Source organism: Chionomys nivalis, chromosome 4 (assembly GCF_950005125.1).
Source record: "Chionomys nivalis chromosome 4, mChiNiv1.1, whole genome shotgun sequence".
Lineage (NCBI taxonomy): Eukaryota > Metazoa > Chordata > Mammalia > Rodentia > Cricetidae > Chionomys > Chionomys nivalis.
Window position 1 is genome coordinate 37,501,481 of NC_080089.1, and position 26,385 is coordinate 37,527,865.

Here is a 26,385-nt window from a genome sequence, read left to right on the forward strand (position 1 = left end):
GGGAAGGGAAACTGGCGGGAATGTAAAATAAGTAAATTTCCTTATTTATTTTGAAAGACCCTCGGAGAGGACCTTCCCTCAGGAGGTGACCCCGGGACCCAAGGAACAGTCCGAGACCACTGGCTGCAAATAGCAAGAGGTTTATTGGGTGTACACAGGTACCTGCGGGCGGCAAAGTCTTTTCAGAGGACTTGTGCGCCTGCAGTCTGGGAGAAGGTCTTTTTATAGGAAAAGGGAGGCAGAAGCAGGCATACAGAAGCAGATGCATGGTAACAGGGATCTTATTGGTCGGTTGGAATGAGGCGAGGGACATATGTGGTTTTTCCTCTCCCAGCATAGATGTATGGCCACAGATGTCCTGTTTTGCAGATATCCTATTTTACAGATATCCTGTTTTGCAGCGAGGGGCCATGACCTCATACATCCTCTCCCAGCACAGATGTATGGCCACAGATATCCTGTTCTCCTAAGCAAACAGGATGTTCTCATGAGAGCAGGCTAGCTGCAGATCCTGAGGGGGTCCTGAGGGTCTCAAAACAGGCTGTTCCTATGGGAACAGCCGACTGCAGGTCCTGAAAATCTTTCAAACAAACAGGATCAAACAGGATGCTCTCACAGGAGCAGGCCAGCTGTGGGTTCTGGCGGGGGGGGGATCCAGAGGGTCTTTCAATTTATTTAAAAAAAAATCTTGGTCACTGTTCTGTTCCATTCAAACAGTTTCACTACCAGATATGCTTCCAAAGAATGAACTACATGTTTCTCTATAAAATCCTTGATTATTTAACTTACTGAATATTTTATAAGGTGTTAAATTTCTTTTCTATTTAAGCATGGCTTAAGCAAACATTTCAATAAAATTCATTGATGCTTTAATAACAGTAAAAGCCCATAAACTGTTGTGTATTCCTTTCTTATATAATTGTCCTACAACAGCCAGCATCCTAGATGTGCTGCCTGATAAACTAGGTTCCACACAAACTTTCACATCTGCTCAGCTGCCAACTTCAGATCCTAGACTTTAACTCCACCAGACCAGAGAATGAGCTGTCAGCCTTGCCAGCTTCTGACTTTGCTGTCCAGATACTGCAAACAACAGAGATCGGCTATAGTGTGGAGGGGGAACAACACAGGATAAGACTGCTACACAGATTCATTGTCTTTCACAATTAGTTCAAAATATTAAAACATTTTTCATTATTCATAAAAGAGAATCTATATGATGTTGTGATTTATTATACATTTGCATATGTATGCATAGCCTTCATATCCATGTTGACCTATTATACCTTAAAACCATCCAGGAGATAATGATAAATTTATACTAATTTTATAGATTCAACAACACACAAAAATATTTGTAAACAGACATGTATGTCCTATCTCCAGGTATAGCCAATTGACCAAAGCCAATTTAACATATGATACTCATAAGTTTTCTGTTCCTCAGATGTAGCAGCCAGGATGCTTTTATCTATCAAGTTTGTTGCAAAACTGTGTTGTGCCCAAGTTGTGATCCCCAGAGAAACCACCACCGGAATGCAGTCAAGTCCAGAATGCAAAAGCAAGGTTTATTTAGCATGCTCTCCAGCCAGGCTGGGGGCTCCACCACTACTAGATGCAGCACAGTAGGGAAAAGACCCCGTCATCAGGTGGGGTTGACATTATTTAGGCAAAAAGGCAAGCCAGGTTTACTCAGGGTCAAGGTGGTTAGTTTTAATGAGTGCAGGGTATGGACTACTTCTATATATCCTTTTCCTCCTTTAAGTGGCTATTCTGCTTCTGTGCATGCCCCCTGGCCTCCCTCCAAGCAGTTATCTTCTGCTCCTGTCCAGACCACAAAGCTGGGTGTTGTCAGGGGGCTAGCTGCTAGGGATAGTTGCTTTTTTCCCTGCTGACTTCTATGATGTTGCAAAGGGCATGTGTCTTAACCAGATCCTAATCAAGTAAAGCTTCTTAAAGTTTTCCATGTCCTTACAGCTATACAGTTTTTTATATCAGTTTTAGATAGTACAGTTGCAACATTCAACCTCAAAAAACAAAACCCCCACATTTGACTGCCCTAAATTGTTTCTCTGTGTAGACGAAGTAGGAGGAAAACTGAGCAATTGCTCTTAATTTAAAAAAAAAAAAGCTTTCATTAAACAACAAGCAGACATTCAATACTTGACTGAGAATTTTCAGTCCATCCCTTTATCATACAATTGAAACTTTATAGCTGATCCCTAGAAGGGAGCTGGTCTTCCTGAAAGTTTGACTCCAGCTGCTTTCACTTTCATTTACAGTCCTGTAAGCTTGAGGGGACTTGCAGAAGTGGGTGCAGACTCTGCTCTGCTCTCTGGGGAGAACCCTACCTGCTGCATCTGAAGGGTAAGAGTTTTTTGTTCTAACCAACCCCACAAAAAATTGTAAATGCCTTTTAGCTGGAAGTCCTGGGGTCTGGGGGTGGTAGCAGTAGAAACTCATCCTTGCCTATGATGCCTCAAGATTTCTCTAAATTAATAGTACAAAAATGACCTCTTTTTCAGGTTCATATCCCCCCACCTTCTTCTTATTTTCACTCTTCTTCTGACTCACAAAATAGGTCTTTCTTGTTTCTTCTTGATTTTGTTTTTCTTTTCTCAGTTTTAGTTAAGTTTTCCCTAAGGAAATGCAGCTTTCATTCTCCACCCAACTAATCCATTCAGATCTGAGAGATGGAACTTATGCCTTTTTCAAAATATCTGGAACTGAAGAACTTAGATAGAGAGTCTACATATTGAGTAACTCTTTTTATTCGAGGCTCTGTAAGCCTCACTGCAGTAGCCTTTCTGGGCTTGAAGCCCAGATTCTTTCTCTTACTGATGCAGTAAACAGCAGGGTGTGGCCTGTTGACTCTTGCTGCTTTCTGCCTGCAAATGAGAGAAGGATTTAACTGTCAGGGCTCTTGGTTCTATAGCTACATCCAGTTTAAGGTTGTAACTTTAGTCATCTCTGGAACCAGTCTTTCCCTCACAGCTTTTGAAGGCTTGCCTCAACTTGCAGATTCACTATGGGTCAGGGAGAAGATGAAATACTCATTGAGATAAATTTCTTCTTAGGTTCGAATCAGGAAATCACCATTTCTTTGTAGGGGACCCTGATCATCCTCTCTCCTCTCTCAGACTCCTGAGATCTCTGCTTCCAGATAGGGTCCATTCTTCTACTGGGCTACTCAGGTGAGTCTCCAGCTCTACACTTCTTGTTTCTGTCAGTAGAAATTCTTTTCCCTTTGTTCTAGGCTCCTCTACTGGTCCCCAGGGAAGATCCTTCCCAGAGCTTGCTGTCCTCCTCCTTGCTTAGCTGCTACCTCTGTGCTGCTGACCACATCTGTGCAATTCTAACGTTGTCAGACTCTTCCCATAATCCAAATTAGCAAGTGTAGAAACATAGCTCATTCTTTGATTGATTTGTGTGATTAATTTAAGATGTATAGAAAACACCACTCATATCAGAGGGATGGTTTTCAGGGAGATGAAGGAGGTGTCCCCAGCCTTCAGCCTGGTCTATGGTTAAATAGGGAACTCAGGATTTTTTTTTTTTCACTGAACTATAACCCAAGTCTGAGAGTTGTAAATAGTGTTTAGGATCAGTCGGAAGGACCTAGATACAGCCCTCCCAAACCTTCAGAATTGCTGGTTTGTATTGCCAGAGATGGAAAGCTGATCCTTCAAGAGAGTTTTCCAGCCTGATCTGAAAGTGAAGGCTGGGCTTCTAGGAAATTGAACAAACACTATGTGTGCTTCCAGCTGGGCCCTTCTGCGCCTTAGGATGGATTTCCAGTGAAAACCACCCTTGTTGGTGTTGGACACTCTGGTCACAGTATGAGAGACAAGTTAGCAAATGATCTGGTTTAGAAAGGCCCAGAACGGCTTCCAGGGCTATTTGGGACCATGATTGGGTTTAGCCCAATCTTTATGCTCTGTGGATAAAATAATCACGTAAATCATTACTTGGTAAAATCAATCTATCTCTTTGTCTTCATATTACCTGGAACATGTGTACAAATACATAATTCATGAAATATATTTAGAGTAGTCAGTTTAAAAAGAAAGAAAAATATTGTACATATATCATCTTTATATGTGAGAATGTCTTTTAAAATATATAATATTTTCAAATTTTCTTTTGAAATGTTATAAGTGTGTGCAGTATGTTTTGATTATATCCCCTTGAGTCTCAATGTCCAGGTTGTCCCAACCAGTAAAAAGTCTCTCTCCCAAAAGCATATCATTTTATTTAATTAACCTATTGAATCCAATTGTGCTGTCAATATGTACAGAAGTGGAGGGTCATCATTTGGAGTATAGGCAACCTACCAGGAACTAATTCCCTAAAGGAAAAATAAGTGATTGTCTCACTACAAGAAAATATCAAACACAAAGCTCCTCAAGTAGGGATTGGACTGTATGTGCTACTCCCAGATCTGTGCTAAAATATTGACTGGTTTGATGGTGCATGTCTTATGCAGGTAACAACACCTACTTTGAGTTCCTGACTACAATGATCCTGTCATGGATGAAAGGCACTGGCTTATGATAGTCTTCTGTGACATTGGGCTCTTAGAAACTTTCTGACACTTCTCTCTGTTCTCTGAGCATTGGTTGCAATGTGATAGATCTTGTACGGGGAGGGTCTGTCAGACAAGATGACATAGATGTTTTTTTTTTTTTTTTTTTTTTTTTTTTTTTTTTGATTTTTTTTTTCTTTTATTTATTTTTTTATTCTTTTTTAATTAAAATTTCCACCTGCTCCCCGTTTCCCATTTCCCTCCCCTCCTCCCAAATATTGCCCCCTCCCCCCACTCCCCTCCCCCTATCCCCACTCCTCTTCTCCTCCCCCCACACCATTCCCCCTCCCTCTCGATACTGAAGAGCAGTCCAAATTCTCTGCCCTGCGGGAAGACGAAGGTCTTCTATCTACGTCCAGGAAGGTGAGCTTCTAAACAGGCTAAGCTCCCACAAAGCCAGTTCATGTATTAGGATTGAAACCTAGTGCCATTGTCCTTGGCTTCTTATCAGTCTTCATTGACGGCCATGCTCAGAGAGTCCGGAATCAACCCATGCTTATTCAGTCCCAGACCAGCTGGCCTTGGTGGGCTCCTAATAAATCAGATCCACTGTCACAGTGGGTGGGTGCATCCCTCGTGGTCCTGATTTTTTGCTCTTGTTCTCCCTCCTTCTGCTCCTCATTTGGACCTTAAGAGCTCAGACCGTTGCTCCAAATTGAGAATCTGTCTCTACCTCGATCCATCGCCAGATGAAGGTTCTAAGGTGATATGCAAGATATTCATCAGTATAGGATAGGGTCATTTCAGGTTCCCTCTCCTTAGTTGCCCAAGGTACCAGCTGGGGACATATTCCTGGACACCTGCAAACCCCTCTAGAGTCAAGTCTCTTGCCAACCCTAAGATGGCTCCCTTAGATAGGATATATACTTCGCTGCTCCCGTATCCATCCTTCCTATATCCCAACCATCCCAATCCCCCGAGCTCCCCCCATCCTCCCCTTCTCATATTTCTCATCCCATTTCCCCTTTGCCCCATGCCACCTCACCCGCAAGTTCCCAGTTTTTGCCCTGGAATCTTGTCTACTTCCCCCTCTCCATGCGGATGACTATGATTTTCTTTGGGTTCACTTTCTTATTTAACTTCTATAGGATCACACATTATATGCTTAATGTCTTTTATTTATGGCTAGAAACCGATTATGAGTGAGTACATCCCATGTTCCTCTTTTTGGGTCTGGGATACCTCACTCAGGATAGTGTTTTCTATTTCCATCCATTTGCACGCAAAATTCGAGAAGTCATTGTTTTTTACTGCTGAGTAGTACTCTAATATGTATATATTCCACACTTTCTTCATCCATTCCTCCATTGAAGGGCATCTAGGTTGATTCCAGGTTTTGGCTATTACAAACAATGCTGCTATGAACATAGTTGAACAGATACTTTTGTCATTTGATGTGGCATCTCTTGGGTATATTCCCAATAGTGGTATTACTGGATCTTGGGGTAGGTTGATCCCAAATTTCCTGAGAAATCGCCACACTGATTTCCAAAGTGGTTGCACAAGTTTGCATTCCCACCAGCAATGAATGAGTGTGCCTCTTTCTCCACAACCTCTCCAGCAAAGGCTATCATTGGTGTTTTTGATTTTAGCCATTCTGACAGGTGGAAGATGGTATCTCAAAGTTGTTTTAATTTGCATTTCCCTTATCGCTAAGGAGGTTGAGCATGACCTTAGGTGTCTTTTGGCCATTTGAATTTCTTCTGTTGAGAATTCTCTGTTCAGATCAGTGCCCCATTTTTTTATTGGGTTCATTAGCATTTTAAAGTTTAGTTTCTTGAGTTCTTTATATATTTTGGTGATCAGACCTTTGTCTGTTGCAGGGTTGGTGAAGATCTTCTCCCAGTCAGTGGGTTGCCTTTTTGTCTTAGTGACAGTGTCCTTTGCTTTACAGAAGCTACTCAGTTTCAGGAGGTCCCATTTATTCAATGTTGCCCTTAATGTCTGTGCTGCTGGGGATAAACGTAGGAAGTGATCTCCTGTACCCATATGTTGTAGAGTACTTCCAACTTTTTCTTCTATCAGGTTCAGTGTGTTCAGACTAATATTGTTTATTTAGAATTAAGGAAATCACAATCAATCTGCATCGGACCAGTACTGAGTCATGTGGAAATGTGTTGGAAATAATATAAAAAAATAGTGTGTATTTTCAATACTAAGTATTAAAAAACAGTGATTAAATATGAGGAATATAATATTGGATGCTATTTGAATCTCACAGGTATGCTTGGGAAGAACTGGCAATAGGGGCTGAAGAGTCATCTCAGTCTTTATGAACTGTGCCTTCTGCTCTGGAGGATCAAAGTGCAAATTTCATGTCCTACATAGCAGCTTATAACCATCTGTAAATCCATTCCCATTAGATTCAGTGTCCTCTTCTGTCCCGTGCTTTGTATAACATGTATAAGAATATCTTCCTGCACTTGATGCACAAACATGCAGGCAGATATTCATACATACAACACAAAAGTAAATAGAATATTGAAAATGGCTCTGATTCTGATTCTCAGGTGAAGAAGACTGGAGTTAAATTATGGTACCTATCGAAGTCCTGTGGACATTTTTGACACAGTTTCTAAATATAGAATGGTGTTTGTGGCACTTTAAGATCTTTCAGAGATTTCCTGTTCAGCGGACACTTACAGCCTCCCCACCTGAGCAGCATTAATCAGGAGGGTTAACACCAGCATCTCCCCTCCTTTTCACCATGTATCCTTAGCCCCACACTAAGAATTTAAAGCTGTTCCTGCTAGAGAGAAGCACAGAAGTTGTGGTTATTGATATTGTAACCCTATCATGAACCTCTTAATGATGTGTCATTTCCACAGAAACGTGCAGTCACCATGGAGCACCACTGTGGTCTAATCACCGGCAACAAGAAACCAGGTAAGCCTGACTTACATCTCTTAGTGATGAGGTCATTGGACCCAGCACAACTCATCTATGGTGCTGCTCTAGTAAAGTTTGTTGATCTCCTAAACATTTGAATCTTCCCCAGTGCCACTGAAGAGCATCTCAGTAACCCTGTCCATCAATGACTTTGTGGCTAGTGTCTCTGCAACCTTAAATTATGAGAATGAGGAGAAAGTCCCCTTGGAGGCAATCTTTGTGTTCCCCATGGATGAAGACTCTGCTGTCTACAGCTTTGAAGCCTCGGTGGATGGGAAGAAAATTGTGGCCGAATTGCAGGAGAAAATGCAGGTTGGAAGGATGAGTAAATTTATCAAGATTTATGTGTGATGACATCCCCCTAAATCTCTCAGGATCCAGAAGGAACACTATAGCAAGCAAAAACTGACTAAAAGAGACCTGAGGGTGAACAAATCAGCTCAAACACATTTTCCCCTCATGTCTCTTTATTCTTCGAAAAAATTTCCCTCCAATGCTTTCTCTATGATCTCTCTCTATCAGTGTTCTCTGGATTTTCTCCCAAAGTTCTTACTACCTCACAAGACTTTTGGTTTATATAGTCACACAGGCATATTTAAGAACTTGATGGCAATAACAAGGACATCAGGCATGCATTCCAAAGGCCTAAACATCAGAATAGGCTGCCAAAGCAGGTGCCTGTTACCTTGCTTAGGTCTCAGAGGGGACATGGCTATGAAGCACTTGGGCATATCTGATGAAAGTATATAAAGAAATGGGCTATGATTTCTAAGAGGGGGGAAGTAATTTGTGAGTTAAATACATTTTTTTGGTTAGTTAAGCTAGAAATTTGTAATTGATAAATGTAGAAAAAGAAAAAAGCACACATTGCCCTTTCTAAGCACTTTCATTCCTGTAGAGGCTGGGAACACAGTGTTTGTGGCAGCCATGGCAGCTAAGGTAAGCTGAGGGAAGGAAAGGGATGGTGCTCAGTCCATATTGATACTTTAACCAAATGCTTGCTGATCAAAGGGAATGGAATCTGATCTCTACAGATAACACCTAAGGTGTCTAGATTAAAGGGGAACTGTGGTAGTGTAAAATCCACAGCCTGGCAGTTCCAGCCTCCAGGCCAAGAAGCTTTCTTGCTGCTGGTGCCTGAGTGATAAGAATTTCTTTTCTCTGGGGCCTTTTAAAAAACTCAAGGCACCCTGTATGTATTATATATATCAAGATTATACAGACAAATGAAAAATCATTCAGTGTAGTACCACATGAGGAGGTTATGGTCAATAATTGATTAATTTAATTTGTGGTTATTTGGGATGAATCTCTCCGTGAAAAAAAGAAATGTTATACCTTCACAATGGTTTTGCAGAAATGGCATCGGTTATTCAAAAGGCAGATCCCCAAAGCTTTGCACTTTGGGTGTTAGCCTAGAGATTGTCACATGTATTCTCACTGGATAATGCTTGGACCACAACATACATTATCTCTTCTTCTCTCAAATTGCATTCTACTTTTTATCCTTATAAAAAATTCGTAAGTGCTGATGTTGACTGTTCTTTCATTCACTTCTAATTACTCTTTGCCTAAAATCAATAAGGCAGACAGAATCCAGGAGAAGCTACCACAATAATTATAAGGTTCATACAATCCATGACACATCTTCAGAAAAGTATTTTCTTGAATTTATACGATTTTATTTCGACCTTTCCCACTCTTGTTCTAGGCCCATAGCAAATATGAGGATGCCCTCTCCCAGGGCCACCAAGCTTACTTATTGGAAGAGGATGACTACTCCAGGGATGTCTTTTCTTGCACTGTGGGGAACCTCCAGCCTGGGGCCAAGGTGGCAGTGACCCTGAGGTATGTGCAGGAGCTGCCTCTGGAGACAGATGGAGCCCTGCGCTATGTACTCCCAGCAATCTTGAATCCAAGATACCAGCTCTCTGGTAAGTCATTTCTGCCTTTGAAAACTAGACATAGAAAGGCTAAAGAAATACTCTAAATTATGATTGTACTGGAAATTGTTGACATGAAAAAAAAATTAATATATTTTTTTGTAGAACAATCTGCAAATAGTTGCTTGAATATAAAGACCCCCATAGTCCCTTTGAAGAACCTGCCCTACACACTCAACATGGTTGCCACCATCACTTCCCAGCATGGCATTGAGAGGGTCCAGTCCAACTGCTCTTTGAGTCCTATGCAGTACCTGGCTGATGACAAGACGTCTGCTCAGGTGAATAGTGAATAGAAAGAGAACTCTATTGTCAGTCCCCTCTGTCTTCATTGTTGATTTGGTCATCGTTCATTCTTCCCATATCTTCCTTGCTTTTTCTGGCCATGCTTGGAGAGACACAGTATCTACTTTTCCTACTCTGGACAAAGTGTAAACCCCTTTTCAAATAGTCTTTCATGTACTACTGATTGTATCCTCACCGAAGTATCCTGCAACCCTGAACTCTGATCTTATCTCTGGAAGTAATCAGTGGTGGTAATCTATTGGTCTGCTACTCAGGTTTCCTTGGCTGAAGGACACAAGTTTGACCGGGATGTGGAACTCTTGATTTACTACAATGAAGTGCACAGCCCCAGTGTAGCTGTGGAGATGGGGATGCAGGACATGAAGCCAGGTATTTTTTGTCTCCCACGATGGTCCCTTTCTAACATGTAACTACCAATTAGCCTTGATTTTCTAACGCTCTCTGGGATCAGTATATGGCCATTGAAGTATTGACTTCTCATTTCCACATGGAAAAATGAAGGTTCTTAATAAGTAATCAGGTAATCATATACTATAAGCTAATGTACATGGATTACTAGATAATTATAGGGAAAGTATGACAAAATTATTGATAAGTTATTCAGTCCATTATCACAATGTGACAATGACTGATCTTACAAAAATGGCAAATAAAAAATAATCTAGTTACTATTTCTTTCATAGGGTCAGGGCTGTTCAAATCTGATAAAGTCTCATTTTTACATTGTGTGATGAGCATGAGCTTACATTGTGAGATAGTGTTGAAACAAACCAATTAGTTTCAAATGTTTTGAAAGTACTTGGACTTCAAATAGTAAAGTGAATACTTATTTTGACAAGTCTAATATTACCCTTTCTTCTGAAATAAAACTAAATGTCTATATGTTATGCAGATGATATTGACTGATAATATAATGGTATCCAATATTAATAAATGATGAAAAACATAATGTAGTCACTATTTGTGTCATCAGGTACTTGATGAGTTATAATGTCACTTACTATAATAATGTACATTAACAAAGAATTTAGATAGAAGGTCTCAAAATAATAAGAAAGAAAAAGTAGTTATAGTTCCTAATAACTATATAAAATAATAGTTTGATTAGGAAAGTAACTTGAGTATAATCTAGGTAATCTTTCTTACATGGACAATAATTTCACTTTCAATGAATATGTGTTATTGATTAATTCATCACAACTGGATGTAACCTTCCTGCCAGTTCTTTCAGTTTTAATTAGGATTAATAGGAGTGACCAAAACAAAATTGATTTTAGGTCCTCTGTGTCCTGTAGAGATAAAACTATGAAAAAAATCACAAGTATTCACCTCAAACTGTCTTATTGCAGCTTACTGCAACTTTTTTTTTAACACTACATGTAACTTGCCAGTGAGTTTTGTTTCTTATTTACATCTATTGATTGTCACTTAAAACATTTCCTTATAAGTGCACTTAACTTTCATTAAACCTGGCACAGCCCACATGGGTGTTTCTGTTCCCTTTGACTCTTCTGGCCCATTCTGCAATGGTTTGCAAGGATCCTTACATGACCAAGAAGGTGGTTGCAACTTTACATTTCCAGGTTCGATATACGGAAGCACCTTGGGGGGGCCATTGTGTTCACAGTGTGACAGCTGGGCTTGGATTAATGCCAGTGTAGTAATATGCACCATGTGAACTTTACCAAGATGCTGGGTTTTTATACTCAATCCCCACCAATATAACATTATCAATATTTGACAACGGTGACTTCATGCTGAACCATATGTAGGGGCCTTTTCTTTTCTCTCAATATTTGGCCACTCCTCTCTGAGGTTGCTGAGGGGAATCCCAGCTTCCCTGGGTTTCTTGTGACTTCTTCATTTCCCTGTACCTCTATGCTCTGTTTCAGTTGTTGGTTTCTTGATCTTCTTTTGGGGTATCTTGAAATTTAAAACTCAAACTTTGTCTTCAGTCAGGAAGAAACTCTTCAGAAACTCATGAAGCTATAATGTAATATGTGATAACTGAGGTCTCACTTTCTTCCTTTCTGAGACATCTCCTTGGTTCCATGAAGATTTTCTCATCTCTTTTCTGTAATTAATTTTGCAGGCTTTCAGGGAACATAAGATGTAGTCAGTGACCCATGTGATGACTTTCCTAGTAATAAGATTTGAAGAGATTTACCTGTATTAGGAATCCTGGCTGTATCTTTATCTCTTGATGGAAGGTGTTAAACTAATGTACCCTATTCAATTGTTAAGGTGCCTAGAATTTGCACATACTTATACTGCTAAGTTTTCTTTTTTTTGTCTGTTAACTCTTACAATGTTTTCCTTCCTCTCACTCCTGTTCTGCTTCCTTCTCTTTTATGCTGACAACTCACATTTACTCCTGTGCACACAGCACAAGAAGAGTAAACAAGAGTTTTTTACTGGAGCTTCTCAGTTCTCTATTGAATTGACAATTGGTTCTTGGGAACTCTAGAACACTTGTGTTACCTTGTACCTTACAGGGTTCTTCTCATTTATGTACAGATAGTTTGATGGGAGCTCCTTCTGCAATGGTGAGTTTCTATCCAGATATCCCAGAAGTGGAGGCCTCAAAGGCATGTGGAGAATTTGTGTTCCTCATGGACCGCTCAGGAAGTATGGAATTGCCCATGAACAACCAGATGGATTCTCAGTTACGCATAGAGGCTGCCAAGGTAAAGCAAGATTCTTCATTGTTCAGCAGTGCCATGTGAGGATGGTTGGGAAGGGCATGTGTATGGTCAACTTATAGCTGTAGTTCTATTCTCCATCTGAGCAATAATAATCATGGCCATTCTGATCCCAGCCTTAAAATAAAAGGTGACATAACATGATGTGTTTTTATATCATTAGGAACCAAACTGGGGTCTGGATGTTTGGTTGAGCTTTCTCTCTCTCCATTTCCTCATCTTCTCTCACCCTCAGGAAACTCTGCTGCTATTGCTGAAGAGTTTGCCTATGGGGTGCTATTTCAACATCTATGGATTTGGATCTTCCTATGAAAAATTCTTCTTGTAAGTTTCTGTGAAAACCATGGAATGTAAAAGAATGTACTTTAAAGGAGGATCTGCACTTTTAATGTGACAGAGTAGTCCTGAAATAGGAACAATATTTTGTGTTAGTGATTTTGTAATAGGAATAGCAAGTTGCACTATTGCCATGTGACTAGACATGTTTGTTTCTCTAAGGGAGAGTGTGAAGTACACTCAGGAAACAATGAAGGAGGCAGTGAAAAGAGTGAAGGATTTAGAAGCAGACCTAGGGGGCACTGAAATCTTGAGACCACTCTGCGATATTTACAAAGCTCCCTCCATCCGTGGACATCCCTTACAGGTGAGCTTTGGAATGAAGCTAATAGAGAAAAAGTGTGAAATTATCCCCGAACTTGATTTCCAGTTCTCTCAATAAAATTGTGTAAATAGTGTGTAAATTTAAGTCATCTACTATTGTGCGAAGAAAAAAAAAGACCAGAGACAGTGCTCTTCTTTTATTCTATGGGACAGGGAGTTAACCCTCATTTGTGGTACCATAGACATTTAAGGTGCAAGTTGCATGGGAGGATGTGAAACTTCCCAAGGTTTGAAACTCTTCCACTGAAGAGTCTCTGTGGCAGCATTGAGCAAATGACAGTGAAGCACTAGGGTCCCCAGCCCTGTGTAAAGAAGTTATAAAGACTGGAAAAAGTTGTGGGCCATGAGGACCAAAGCTGTTGCCTTTAATGAACTCGACAGAAGCTTGATAAATACATCTGGGTTTTTTCTTTCTTTCTTTCTTTCTTTCTTTCTTTCTTTCTTTCTTTCTTTCTTTCTTTCTTTCTTTCTTTTCAGCTCTTTGTCTTCACAGATGGAGAAGTTGATGACACATTTAGTGTCGTTAAAGAAGTTAAGTTAAACAGCAAGAAGCACAGGTATGGGGGAGTATGGTTTCTACTGTTCTGCTTGGACCCTAAGCAGCACCACATAGGGGTTCTTCCACATGTTATCATTGGGTTTCTAAAAGAACAGAGTGACTCAAGGATTTTCCAGTTAACTAGCTGCTGTTTAATTTTTATAAATTTTTTTTAAAAAAATAGTTTTCCACTTAACATTGACTCCACTAGGTCACTATACCTTATTTTTCCAAAGCTCTGAAGGATATATTGAATTATGTTTTCATTACTTAGGTACTGACAGTTTAAAATAGAAAGTTACTTAAATCATTGTTAACTGGGTAGATGAACTGTCAAAGTGTGCACTCTGCTCACATATCACAGGTCTAGCACTAGACAGTTATCAGTCTTTTGCTCTTTTTCCATCACTCACTAATTTAAACCTAGATCAAGAATACCATTTGTGAATTATGTTAAGTCTTCTTGATTTGGTATTATACTAAGTTTTGTGGTATGTGTGACTTTCCATATATCTCACTTTTATTTTTCATTTCACCAGTTTGTTTAGATGTACACTTAGTTTACATGGAACCATAGTCAAGTTGCACAAGGGTATGTTTTTCCTTGAAGTATCTCAGTGTATATTATATTGATGTTCATAATGATCGACTTTCTTTGGGCTCTGTAGTGATTGTATTACATAACACAAGCCATCTACCAGTGATTTGATTCATATGGAAGGATATGAGTAAGCTAAAGGTGCATGTTTCCATGTATTTTTAAGTAATACCAGACCCCAGCACTGCAGAACGCAAAGCACAATCACATGATCATACCCAAATGTACTGTTCTTTAAGTAGACAGAGTTGTCCAATTTCTGTGGAATGGTAGTAGTAATTTAACTCTCATCAACTTGACAAATGGTTTCCAGTAACTTTCTTTCCACCTAATTTAGGTATTTACGTTCTTAAAATTTAGCTAGTTTTGTGCATGGGACCAGAGTGTCTCTGGGTTTAATGTTTTATTTTCCTGACAAATCTACTTCATACTACTTTTAATATTTAATAGGCAATAGAGTGGTCTCTTTTGATATTCCTTCAAATCTCTATACTTCTGTTTTTGTCTTTTCTAGTATATTTCCTGTTTTTACTGAGGTGTATTTGATTTTATGTTTTGAATATGAATATACTGATAACTATTTTCTTATTCTGTAGCGTACATTTTCACTATCAAGACTGTTTCCTCTTCTTTGTTTTCTAAGATAGGATTCTGTGTCCAGTTCTGAATGGTCTGGAACTTCTTTACTAGCTCAGGCTGGTCTCACTGGGTGTTATTCTGCCTGCCTCTGTCTCTGCCTCTAGAGTTTTGGAATTGAGCCATGGGCTACCATCCATGACTCAAGCAATTACCATCTTAATTTCTAGTCTCTGAAGTTTTTCTTTAGGATTATGACTTTTGTAGGTGTTCTGTTAAGTTTTTTCTTTATTTAAGTTATTCTGATGGTTTACATTTTCCTTTCAAAGAATTTTGTTCTTTGTATTAGTTCTTTGTCAGCTTTATATATATATACATATACATTCTGGTTACTATCTCCTCCCATTCTTTCCTATTTCCCCCCATCTCTATCAATCTTCCCTTCCCTACCTGTTCTTGTAGATTTGACTTTTTGTTTTATAGCATGACCAATTTTATTTAATCAGTGCCACCTCAATGACCACTGGATTAGAACTGATCATTGAATTCTGGTGGGTTTAACCTTGGATATACTACTGAGGGCAATGAATACATCTTTCACTGATTCTTAGGATGTCACTCCCATAATGGTCATGCAAGTATTGCATCAGTGAGTATACTGTCCCTGGCAGATGGTATTATATTTTGTATGGCTCAAAGATGGTTCAGACCATTGTTTTCTTTTCTCTCCCTATAGTGGCCTTTCATTTGTATTTTAATAAATAAAGCTTCCCTGAATATCACAAAAGTATAACAGTCACACTGGCCAGCTTTACAAACCAGGCAGCAATGATACACACCTATAATTCCAGTAGCCACAATAACACATACTTTTTATCCCAGTAGCCAATGCAAGTTTGTCATAGAAACCAGGTAGTAGTGGTGCACAGTCTTAATCCCAGAACTAGAGAGGAATATAAAACAGGAAGAGACAGCTCTCAGTCTTAGTCTCCTTCTGAGATTTCCTGGAGGCAAGATAACTATTTTTGAACTGAGGTTTAAGTAAGAACCAGTGTCTGATGACTTTGCTTTTCTGGTGTTCAGGTTGAACACCAATATCTATTTTTATTAATCGTGCTTCAACTCTCAGCAGCCTTTATAGTATTTCTTGATTTCTCTATATCATACAACCAAGGTTGTAGTTGCTTCAGCATTAGTATCTTCACATTTCTCTTAGGTTGGCAATCATGAAGAATGGCTAGACTCTGTCTTATTTTCTGTGCCTCGTTGACTAACAACTCATAATTTGACTATCCTTTTCCTGGCATTGGGATTTTGTTTAGTAATCCGGAGTTCCAAGGTAAAGCCTTCTTCAGACACGTAGACTATCTCTCTTACAATTTTGGAGGGTCTTGTTTCAAACCAGATTAACCTGGATGGAATCCACAGGTTCTCATCCTCTCTGGAAACAGAAGCAGAACCTCTTTTAAAAAGTAGCATATCATTAGACTCAAATTTTGAAGACATTATACCTTTGTAATATATATGTTGGTTTAGCTTAGCAGTTCACAGAATCAATTATTTTTAGCAGTTCACTTATTAAAGGTCAAAGAAATCCAAAGAAAAAGCAATGTTATTCTGTCTTTACATAGCTTATTTTTACTCTATTTTAATATATACCTTATTATTTTTATTTTTTAATCTATGACTGTCTGTACTGTCATTATTCTTTCTTATTTCTCTTCTAATCCAACACTATGACACATACAGAGGTCTTTTTTGTCTGAATCTGTCTTAGTATGTATCTGTAATCATTTTCTGACCAAGAGAATTGTGTTTTTTTGTTTTGTTTTGTTTGTGTTTGTTTCTTTCATATATTCTAAGCTAGCATGGCTAGGACTAAGGCTGTAACTTTGCCTGCTGGCTTTACTCCATTCAATATGGCAGAGGTATGAGAGGTATATTCTGCGAACCATGTTCATTGACCCAATTCCAGGGATACAACAGGTATATGTTATTAGTAAGCAATTTTTAACATGTTACTCACAAAACTCATTTAAGTTCTCCATCGCAGGAACTCCTGAAAGAACCAGAGCCATTTGTGCTACCAACACAAACCAGGCAGATTTGGATGCTAAGGTTAAGTCCAAAAAACATATATATATATTGGTTTTTCGAGACAGGGTTTCTCTGTGGTTTTGGAGCCTGTCCTGGAACTAGCTCTTGTAGACCAGGCTGGTCTCGAACTCACAGAGATTGGCCTGCCTCTGCCTCCTGACAGAAAACTTCTATTAAAGGAGTTGTTCATCTGCTTACCACCAACAAACAGAGCCTATCTGAAAATGTGTGGCTTACAAGAAGCTCCAAATGACTCCTGCTTTTGTGGGTCTTGAAGCCTTTTTAAAAAAGCTTTTTTTAGTCTTTAAGTGGATATTCTCACCAAATGTTTGGGTGCCATAATCAAGTGAATTTAAAATTATATTGTGAGGTTTTAGTATCTGTGTATTCCTTGCATAAAAATGAACTATAAGCACTGCCATTTTACTATTTTATGAGAATTTTCTTATTTAATTTTTCATTAGAAATGGTCAATGTGCTGTTCGGACATACTGGACTTTGTAGGCGTTTTTGGCCTATTGTATTTAGATGGAATCTTTTGCCTGATAGGTCATATTCTTTGATTTCACTGTGTGCCTAGACTAGGAGTCAAAAGCCTGAATGCAGATAAAACTTGATGAATTTCATGGCTGGACCATTTCTCAGCATCCCTATCTCTCAGGTATTAGTCTTTCTACATGTCTTTGTGAAATATTCTCAGGTGTTTTCAGGGACATCTGTCACTGACAAAACTTAAAAATCTACAACTTTCCTACTTTCTCTAAAATAGCTTAGGTGCTCAGCCATCTGCACTTGTCACGTGATTCAAATGGTAAGGAGACAGATTATACAGGCTTATTTCTCATTTCCAAACACCATATCCAAGTATTAGCTTTTAGCTTCATATTTCTCAGCAGTTATTGGAGCCTCTTGTCTTAGTAGTTGTTTGCCTTTACAAGAATTACTAAAATTACTGTTTATAGGTTTCTAGTTCTCTCTGGCTTGAATAACTTAGTCAAGTATTTCTGTGAGTAGAACTCTGTTTTATTTGATCCTTGTATGAGTTCTTCGTTGTCAGAATCTAAGAGTTTGTGTATTTTGTCTTCAGCTCATCTGCCAGAGTAAGTGCTGGAAACTCCACCAATCAGTTTGTCTTATCAATCAATTTAAAAATGCTAAAGACCCATAGTTACTGCTTCATAGGTTATTAAGAAGGAATAAAACTGCAGTATAAACTTTGGTCCTCAAACTTACATATGGAAAACACTATTTCTAATGTCCCATGTCACAGGATTTAAAGCTGATGACTCACATTAATGAAAAATCCACAAATACTGAATATATCAGCTAAGGTGTCAGTGCATTTGCCTGACTATTTAATTTTGAAAAATATTAATATTTTCACTTGACGCTATTAGAGGAAATTCATAGATAAAGAAAAAAACAGAACTTAGAACAAATATTTCAAATGTCCCAAGCCCCAAATCTTCATTAACAAATGGAAATACGCCTTTCGTTATAAAAAACCTTGTTAGTATCATTTATTTAAGTGTTTATTAAAGTCCATGGAAATAGAATCTGATTTCTAAAAAAAAAATAAAATTATAGTGTTGCGCTGACTTTGAGGTAAGTAACTTATCTCTTCATGACATCTGTACCAGTACATGTTAACTGATAATTCTGTTACGGAAAATCTGTGTCTAATGTTCTTCATGTCTCTGTTGCAGATGCTTCTCATTTGGTATTGGAGAAGGAGCCTCCACCAGTTTAATCAAAAGCATTGCCCAGGTGTCAGGTGGCACTGCAGAGTTTATCACAGACAAGGACAGGATGCAGACCAAGGTGAGAGTAGGCAAAGTGTCTAGAGTTGAATGTACAGAGTGTGTAGGAAAGGAAGGGAGACTGCTGCAAAGTCACATGATCCATTCTCCGGGAGGACACACTGTTATGAGTCTCAGGTCACAGACATAACGAGCCACTTAATACTTTGTTAAAAAGGGTTCCACTCTAATACCTAAAGACTGGCATCAGACAGTAGTAGCTGGAAATCCAGAGAGCAAATAGATAAAGGACTTGTGACTTTTGTTTTCCAAACTAGGAAGAAGATGAAAGCTTTTATGGCTCTATCTGACACTTGTCTGTGTTCTCAGCAGATCAGATAGAAATTCATTATCCATGCAAAAGGCACAAAAAAAGACAAGTGTGTTTGTATATGTGTTTGTGTGTGTGTGTATCTCTGTGTGTATCTGTGTGTATGTGATAGACTCAAAGTTCACATTCGATTATTAGTATACAAAAATGCAAGACATTTCTGATCATATTTCTCAGCTAAACTTTCCATGTTGTTCATATCCCTTCTCTAACTCATATTTGAAGAAGTCTCCTTCCTTAACTATTGCCCACATTAACACCTGCATTTTACATCTCTCAAGTATAACATTTCCAGACATATAATCAGAGAGAGAATTGCCTTTTTCTCTTAGCTTTGGTGACTAGATAAGTCATACTTTGCATCCTAGGCCCTGATAAATACTCAATGGATGACTGCCATTATTATCTTTCTTGTATATAATTCTGGCTTTTTTCTCCTCCTACAGGCTCTTGGGTCTCTGAAGTTTGCTCTAAACGCATCAGTGGGTGACATTTCTCTGAGCTGGAAATTGCCTCCTGGTCTGTCAGCTACCATGCTTTCACCAGAGCATAATGCCATCTTTAGGGGTCAGAGATTAATCATCTATGCCCAATTGACTGGGACTCTGCCTGTGAGTGCATATTCTTGTTCATTCACTTACTTAATGAAACATTGCGTCAGCAGTTTAATGACCACAGATGTTTGTTTGGGATTTCAACAGGATATGTCACTTGCCAGGCACCAATACTCCCATCCTCTCCTTCATGCCCACTATATGTTATCTTGTACTACATGATTCTTAGTGTAACATTGCCTTGAGTTCAGGAGCTTCCCTAGTGCTCACCATTTTCCTTGTTGTGTGTCTGTTTTGCCACTCTGGTTCTCCTCTTCCTTGTAGCAAGTGGAGAGCTCAGGAGAAGTGTGCCTCAAGTATACCCTCCAGGGTAAGAGTCTTGAAAACAGGGTGACATTTTCCCTACAACCCAAGGCAAATAAAAGGTAAGAATTCAGCTTTGTTTCTCCATCTCCACACTTCGCCACCTCTCCCTTCTCTTCTTTTTCTTTCTCTCACTGATTTGGTTAGGTTTTCTATTGTCGTGAAAGGACAACAACTCTTATAAGGGAAAATATTTAATTGGGACTGGCTTATGGTAAAGGGGATTAGACCATTATTGTCATGGCAAGAAGCAAGGTGGCATGCAGGTTGACATGGTGTTGGAGAAAGAGGTGAGAGTTCTACCTCTGAGGCAGTAAGAAAGGAATGCCACACTGAATCAAAATATTGCATAGGCTACTTACATGACCTCAATCATCTGAAACTTTAAACTCTACCTCCACAATGACACACGTCCTCCAAGGATACACCTGCAAGAATAAGACTACACCTTCCATTAGTGCCACTTCCTATTGGCCAAGCATACAAACACCTGAGTCTGAGGAGGCCATTCTTATTCAGGTCTTTCTTTTTCCTCTGCCATTCTCAATGGTTCAGATATTTTTGTCACTGTGCCCTGGTGCTTCCTCTAAGCTCTTCTTTTCCTGATTCGTTCATCTAAGCTCTTTCTCTCCACATTCCTTTTCAGGTGCAATCACTAACTTTAAAAAGTCTTTGGAACTTCATTTGAAGTTGCTTTTCTTTACTATTCTCCAGTATCTTCTTTCAGCTTCACCATTCATCGGTTGGCTGCAAAGTCCTTGATTCAGAGAAAGGACTTAGGCTCCCGTGAAACTTCAGAAGGAGAAAAGGAGGATGTGGTGAATATCAGCCTTCAGTCTGGGGTCCTCAGCTCCTTCACAGCTTTCATTGCCATAAACAAGGAGCTCAATCAGCCAGTGCAGGGGCCTCTGACTCACAGAGCGATTCCTTGGCCGATGATGCTTCATGATTTGCCCGTGTGTGGATTTGATTATTGTAAGTTTTATCCCAATTTAAACTCTTTTATAATAGTTCTTAAATATCTAAGCCCATAATATAAATGATACGTTTCACAATATAAAAATTTGAATTTAATTGCATTTCTTGAATTTGTTATGTTTTCTTCTTCATTCCATTCCTACAATTTATGACTTACTTTAAATTTTCAAGAGAAGTAGGTTCTGTCTATCTGGGGCAGAGATTTATTACAGATGTACAGAAGTTGATCAAGATCATCTATAAACATTGGTTTAACAAATCTTTTAATTTGAATCTAACTTCTGTTCTTGATGTCTAGTCAGTGGCTGAGATGGCATAAGGTAAAGATGTATTTGGTGCCTGTTTCAGTATATATAAGCCCTAATTAGACTATTTGGCTTTCCCAGTAATTTACAGCAGGTGTCATCAACTTTAAGAATAAATTGGGTTAAGGGATGAATTGATTTCTATAGAGGGATTTTTCTATAGCTCCGATGATTAGAAGTTATGGCTAGGATTGAAGATAGTGAAGAGGGAGATGATTTGCTTGATTGAAGTTGAGGTTGATTAAAAGTTAAAGTTTGAATGAGGGTGATATATTTGAAAAAAAACATAAGAATCACAGACTTAGAAGGTCATGTCAAAGACTAATTTTATAAAGGAAACCCTAAGTTAAATGACTAGAAATACGGTGCTGTATTTCAAAATAAAATTAAAATATTTTTATACATAAACAATTCTGAATAATACCCTTGACTTGAGGGCATCGGAGATCTATGTTAGAGCCATAGGTACTAGATCTGAGGAAGGCAACATCTTTCTTTTAAGAAACATGGGTGATGAAAATGCTCAAATTAACAGAAGAGCTTAGAGTGCACTAGGAGCCTGTGGCATGACTTTTGTGTACTTTGGTTACTGGCACGAGGTGATTTTATTACTTGATGCTTAATAGTAGTAGGGACATACAGAAGACAACCCAGGTGTGAGAGAAGGATTTATTTTATGCTTAGACAATTGCCAAGCTAACCTTCTGAACCTGGGTGCTTAGGGTTGAGCTTTGTTTGAAATGGACAGACATAAAATAGCTTTGTGAGACAGTAAAAGATCTTTTCAAATTGAGGATTATCTGGAAGAATCCTTCAGTATTGCAGGTAAGACACAGCTGTGATTGTTCAGAACATGTCAGAGGTTCTAGAAAAGTCAATAGGAAGTAGAATGATCCGATATGTCTCCATATTGGAGAAGGCCACACTGTAATGAAACATCATTGTTAGGTGGAAGCTGAAGGGTTCAAGTCTGGAATACTCACATTTTTTAAGTCTTTTCTTGCTGCACAACACAGACTGTGATGAGCCTTCGGTTTGTTCAGGTTCCGACTTAGCATTTGAAGACTGTGAAGAAAGTGTGAATGTGCTCTGCGAAGGAAATGTGCTTCGAGCAACCGCCCTGGGTGGTGAGCATTTTGAGAGGCCATAAAGACATACTCTGAGTTTGAGGGGTTTTTTTCCTAGGAACAGTTTTCTCAGCAATGTTTGTTTGTCACAGGTGTTAGATTTTATGACGCTGAATCTTTAAATCCTTATAAGAGAAAATTAGCATCTGTAAGCATGGGGAAAACATCAGACTCTTACACCAAGAAAGTCAACTTTGAAAACAATGACAAAGGTAAAATGGGTCTCAGATTAAGTCTCTGACTTCTGGCTTTCACAAACTGACTTTCCATCCTCTTCATCTTGGAGCTTTCTCTGCCTATGGAGTGAATTATTAGAGGCATCAGACAGGAGGTGAGATATGACATTTACATATATTTGCCAGAAATAATCAAGCTTCACTAGTCTATAATACCTTGATACTTTCTAACCTACTGTAATTTACAGTATTTGATATAATACTTGATGCCTCCTAATCTACTGTAATTGAGTGAACTCTAATTTTTTGAGTTCTCTTACCAATGTCTGCCTACACAGTTCACCTGTCATCGGGACATGACCCCAGAAGACTCTGCTGCTGTTGTCTTCAGTACCCAGATCAACTAGCCACCCATCACAGATTAGTCAGTGGATATCCTGCAGAAGTCTGACTATAATCTCTGATCTCAGAGGACTTTCTTGGTTGGCCTGTGATCACAGGACCTGTATAATTTCCTATGATATCTCTTTCATTTTTTCACAAAAGGTTTTGGAGAAAATTTTGCTATTCAGCTGATTTCACTTCAAAATGCCAATGGCTCCTGGGAGCTGGATGAGAATCTGACCAAAATCCTGGGCAGTAGTTTGGAAGATATCAAGGCTGCAAACCCTGCCAAGGTGAGATAAAAGTGGTATCTGTGTGTGTGCTTCATGACGGTAGGATAATGATAGAAATCGAAATGAACAAGGGCCAAGCTAAGAAATAAGAATATAGATAATGCAAATTAATAGAAATTAATGTGTATCATATAGAAGGTGAAATTATTTCCATTTAAGCCAGAGTATAAACAACATGAAATTAATAGCTTAGCTGTTGTAAGGTATGATCAGACTCATGGATGTCAAAAGGAAAGTAAATTCTCTTCTGTGTTATCATATTCCCTTAGATGTGTTTGTAAAAATACTCATTTTATCTTCACACGGTACCAGATAGTTTTTTAAGCACTAGTATTCTTAATATTAATATGCTTATTTTTCCTGATTCTGTTTGTTAAGGCATGTTCTATTTATATAGCTATGTATAAATGAAGAAATAAGTATTAAGAACGTGAATACTTTGCACTAGTCATTGCAGAACTAGATTCAATGCTAGGATATCCTGTCTGCAGAGACTCCAATAACAGTACCAGTATTGTTTTTTTTTAATGTTCTTAAATAGGTTAAATAAGAAATAAACTTCATTTAGAATTTTAGGTTACCTTTTGGGTCTTCTAATACTATTTGGGAAAAAAAATCCTCTTCAATAAAACATTTAACTAATTATGAAGAAGAAATACTGTTCTGCATTATTAGAATGTGAGACATAATTAAATAAACTTCACGTATTCTTTAGTTATCTACTTGTACTGTATCTTCTAGTTTTGCCTGGCTATGCGTATATGATAAAAATGTTTTAGTTAACAGAAGTATCTATGCTGAAAATGCAAACTTACATAAGTACTTAGGGTAAAACTATGATAATATTTCATCAAAATTGTTTTACATTCACTGCTTGACAAAATGATAATTCATTTTTAACCTTTAATTTTTAAAAATAAGATTCACTACTAGCTGAAGACATTGGTCACCAGCAGAACATACCTCTAGAATATAAGAAAGAGGTCATGAATTGAATCAAGAAAAAAAAAAATAGTAAATTTGAGTTCATTTGGAAATTTAAAAATTTAAAATGACAGATCCTCTGATTGGATATAGTTTACTTAAAAGTAGTACTATTATATATCAAATTGATGACAAAATACGAACATAAATTTGAACCAACCAAGCTCTGAATGTTAACTTGTCTCTATTTTCAATGATGATGTTAATGAAGCTATAAAATAATCTTTATCAATTTGTTTATGATATGACAGAAAAAATAATGATTTATAGAAAAATCACAATCCCTTAAATCTCTACTTAGGATATTTAAGTTTTCATGAAGAAAATCTAATAAAAATTATATGGCAGATAATAAAAGTCAAGAAATATATTTGTTTCTTAATCATCAATTATGTGAGTAGTTGCCAGACCAATAGACTTGAGAATAGTTACACATTGAACCCAGAGGTGTCATATGACCATAGGAGATGTGAAGCAATAGATCTGAACCAAGATTCCTCAAGATGAGCTTCATTCTTGGGCTATGAATATGGATTTTCATAAGTCATTTATCCTAAGCTGTAAAGATTTAAGAACTATATTTTAAAAATCAGAGTTAGTTTTGCATAGAATTCTGAGCAAGATGCCTTAAGTGTCTCTCATAGAAATATGACTGGTGACTAATAGTGGGCCTACATTCCAATACCCATCATTACTACGGAACTAATTTAGGAAAACTAATTTCACTTTTGTATTGCTTGCATTTATGTTTTGAAATGTGCTGCTGGTTTTTCATTAAAGCAGTTTGTTGTTGTTATGTTGTTTGGTTTTATATTTGGGGGTGTTTGTTTTGGCATGTGTGAAGACAAAGAAAAATTAACGAAAAAATACCTTAAAATAAGTCAAACATAAAATTTCATTACATTGTACAGTCTGATCGTCTGTGTGCTGAGTTTCTTGTGGTGTCTTGAAGAATGTGATTATGGTTACTTTGAATTGTAACTTCTGATCTTTTCTCCATGGTAATTGAAAGTTGTCCTGAGGCTCCTTCAGGCTGTTTGGTAAAGATGGGCCCAAAATTCCATGTAGCCACATATTAGGGAGTGATGAAGAAGAAGATAATAAATCTTTTTGCTTCCTCCCAAGTGGATTGCTGGCCTGCCTAGAACATCACAGAAGGTTCTGTTTGTTTTGCAGGATAGGGACCCTTCAATGTGGGCCACAGTACTGGCTGTCCTCTGGCTACACACCAATGGCAAGGACTTGAAGTGTGAGTGGGAGCTTCTAGAAAGGAAGGCAGTGGCCTGGCTCCATGACAATGCAGGTAGGATACAGGTCCCCCTCTCCTTTTGTTCCAGATGTGTGCCAAGAGCTCTGCCTTTATGTGTAGCAGAGGGTGAATACTAGAGAGTTCACATAGTTGCCACTACCATGTTGTCTCAGAGCATTGTCTGTTTCCTCAACTAATCCTTCCTTTCCAGGATTAGGATGACATATACTTGGCGGTAGGTACAAGATAAGCAGATGGAAGAAGGTACAAGATAAGCAGAGGAAAGGAACATAGATGTGGATATTTAATTGAATAAAACTAGTCCTAGGCATGTAACAAGTACTCCTGGATGTTTATTATATACTAGTTGTTGTGTTGCTGTGGACAGAATAGACAAAAATAGAATCAGAATAAGAAAAGGTATAGAATTGGTACCTTGCTTGAAGTTAAATCAAGGTCAAAGGGAATAAATTGAAGAAGGCTTAAAAAAAAAAGAACCTTCCTCTCCTCCCATGTCCCATACTTATGACTCTTTTTTCCCCTCCTCACAGGATCCTCCATCCCCATGCTTGTGCAAGCTGCCAATAGTCTCCTGAAAGTGTCTGTGACTCCTGCTGTCTTTGGCTTTTGAGAATACCATTCATTAAATGAGCATTTCCTATCTACCACAGATTCCCTGGGTTTTATCTTAACCCTTTTCTTTTTTGTCCTAACAATAAAAGATGTGCCAACATTCTTGCTTACCTATTCCAAATCCTACTGGGTCAGATCTTTTCCCATCATTTCTTCAGTGAGAAGTTACTGTTGTCTCCCATCATGTTTTCTTCATTGCAACTTTTATTTTAGTCAAATGCAGAAAAACACTTGAAGGTTTCCAGAGAAATTGCAGTAAAATAAGGGACATGGAATCTGAAGTATGTACTTTAGCATAGATCCTGGGCAATGCTT

General features: G+C 38.3%; 1 protein-coding gene across 1 annotated transcript; it reads left to right on the top strand.

The window, feature by feature from the left end:
• The first annotated feature begins 2,299 nt into the window (after positions 1–2,299).
• LOC130873939 (von Willebrand factor A domain-containing protein 5A-like) lies at positions 2,300–26,147 on the top strand. Its single transcript, XM_057768985.1, has 20 exons — positions 2,300–2,367; positions 3,078–3,194; positions 7,414–7,471; positions 7,584–7,786; positions 9,186–9,408; positions 9,523–9,698; positions 9,978–10,092; positions 12,241–12,410; positions 12,661–12,749; positions 12,924–13,068; positions 13,563–13,642; positions 18,601–18,715; positions 19,471–19,635; positions 19,903–20,003; positions 20,669–20,916; positions 22,268–22,351; positions 22,444–22,563; positions 23,074–23,204; positions 25,365–25,491; positions 25,989–26,147. The coding sequence occupies exons 3-20, from the start codon at positions 7,429–7,431 to the stop codon at positions 26,066–26,068; spliced, it is 2,415 nt and encodes an 804-aa protein (XP_057624968.1). The 5' UTR covers positions 2,300–2,367; positions 3,078–3,194; positions 7,414–7,428; the 3' UTR covers positions 26,069–26,147.
• Positions 26,148–26,385: the final 238 nt, after the last annotated feature.

Bases quoted from the DNA above. Each gene is read 5' to 3' on its own strand.
- LOC130873939 (XM_057768985.1), top strand. From the start codon at position 7,429: ATGGAGCACCACTGTGGTCTAATCACCGGCAACAAGAAACCAG. The intron at 9,699-9,977 runs GTGAATAGTGAA...TCTGCTACTCAG, and splicing joins ATGACAAGACGTCTGCTCAG to GTTTCCTTGGCTGAAGGACA. The intron at 25,492-25,988 runs GTAGGATACAGG...CCCTCCTCACAG, and splicing joins CTGGCTCCATGACAATGCAG to GATCCTCCATCCCCATGCTT.